The sequence below is a fragment of the Perkinsus marinus genome (assembly GCF_000006405.1).
Source record: "Perkinsus marinus ATCC 50983 genomic scaffold scf_1104296974636, whole genome shotgun sequence".
In the NCBI taxonomy this organism is placed as follows: domain Eukaryota; phylum Perkinsozoa; order Perkinsida; family Perkinsidae; genus Perkinsus; species Perkinsus marinus.
The window spans coordinates 1-1,371 of NW_003201050.1; the positions used below are offsets into that span (position 1 = coordinate 1).

General features: G+C 45.3%; 1 protein-coding gene across 1 annotated transcript; it reads right to left on the bottom strand.

Annotated features, from left to right (window-relative positions):
• Positions 1 to 36: 36 nt before the first annotated feature.
• Positions 37 to 1,324, bottom strand: Pmar_PMAR025756 (hypothetical protein). Its single transcript, XM_002765803.1, has 3 exons — positions 1,050 to 1,324; positions 758 to 911; positions 37 to 536 (listed from the first exon to the last, which is right to left on the bottom strand). Exons 1-3 carry the CDS (start codon positions 1,119 to 1,121, stop codon positions 370 to 372), a joined length of 393 nt encoding a protein of 130 aa, XP_002765849.1. The 5' UTR covers positions 1,122 to 1,324; the 3' UTR covers positions 37 to 369.
• Between the last annotated feature and the right edge of the window lie 47 nt (positions 1,325 to 1,371).

Consider the following 1,371-nt stretch of genomic DNA (forward strand, 5'->3'; position numbering starts at 1 on the left):
GACGCGGTTACATACCAACGCAACAAGCCTCGATGATATGTGACCCAGTTACTCGATGATTCCTCTCCAACGGTAACGAAATACTCCAATAAACGGAGGTGGATCGAAGCTTTTGGTGTGAAATAGTTGAAAGAGCCCAAGGGCGATACTACATCGACTCGATGTGCAGCCCATGGGCCTCGAACTTAGCCATGAAAAGCCTAAAAATAGCGCCTACAATGGCCAGAACTGTGATGACTGAGAGAGCTGTGTAAATAGTTTAATCTCAATATCACAGACACGCGGCTTCCAACGCACTTTGATCGGGAGATAACCGGCGCTATTCGGACAAACAAATGTAAACGATGATATCAATGTGAGATATCCGTCTCAATGCACTACGCTGAGACCTTGGACTAAGCCATGGATAGCGTAGAATGTGCCGACTGTGACGAAGCTGATGACGACGGCCAAAGCTGTGTAGGTTGCATAGAGACGAAATCCGCTCGGTTGTTGAATGTAGAGGTAAAACCAGAGCGGAAATATGTATATTGAACCTGAGTAAGTGATCTATGCTCCCGTAATCACAGTGAAGTATAGGCTGACAGGAACCGAACTATTCGTGTAAACAAATGGAAAGAAGAATCAATATCGCTACAGTATCCCTATCACGACAGGAACACTGCCCACTCGGGCTGAATCAACGATTGATGATATCATAGTTACATCGGAAATATAAAGAGTCTTCAAATCGCCTAGTGCCTTTGAGTTTGCTTACATGCAGTGAGGAGGATGCCGCCTACAGCCTGTAGGTAGGCTAGCTGACTCCTAGCTACCACTGCCAATACGGCGATGAGGCTGATCATCGCACAACGCCATATAATCCTCCAGGAAGGGCTGCCAGCAAAAGCTGCAGTTCTAGAGAATTTATTCTGAGAAACAATACATACAAAGGAACGAACCTGGAACGCTCTTTCCCAAAACGAGTCCTTCACCACTACACCAACTCTACTATACTCTCTCCCTTGTTGAATAGGATTCCACAACTACTTCAACTTCTACAGACTTACCAGAAGATGTGATATTTGAGTTTCGCTGCTAACCAGCACGGGAACCACCAGCACGGGGACGTATGATAGCATCCTCAACAGAAGTAAAGCACACCCTGTGTAAATTAGCCACTTCGGGAGGACGCCATCGGGAGCAACTGAGAAGTGACATCCTCAGGAATCGAACCCAGATCAAATGCATCAAGAATGAACACCATAACCGCTACAGTACAAAGCGTTATGCAACTGGTATATACATAACTGTGAACAACAATTCCAACTATGAACGAGGATTCTAAAGATTTGCCAAACGATTCACACAAGTATCAGGTTGAAGATGATT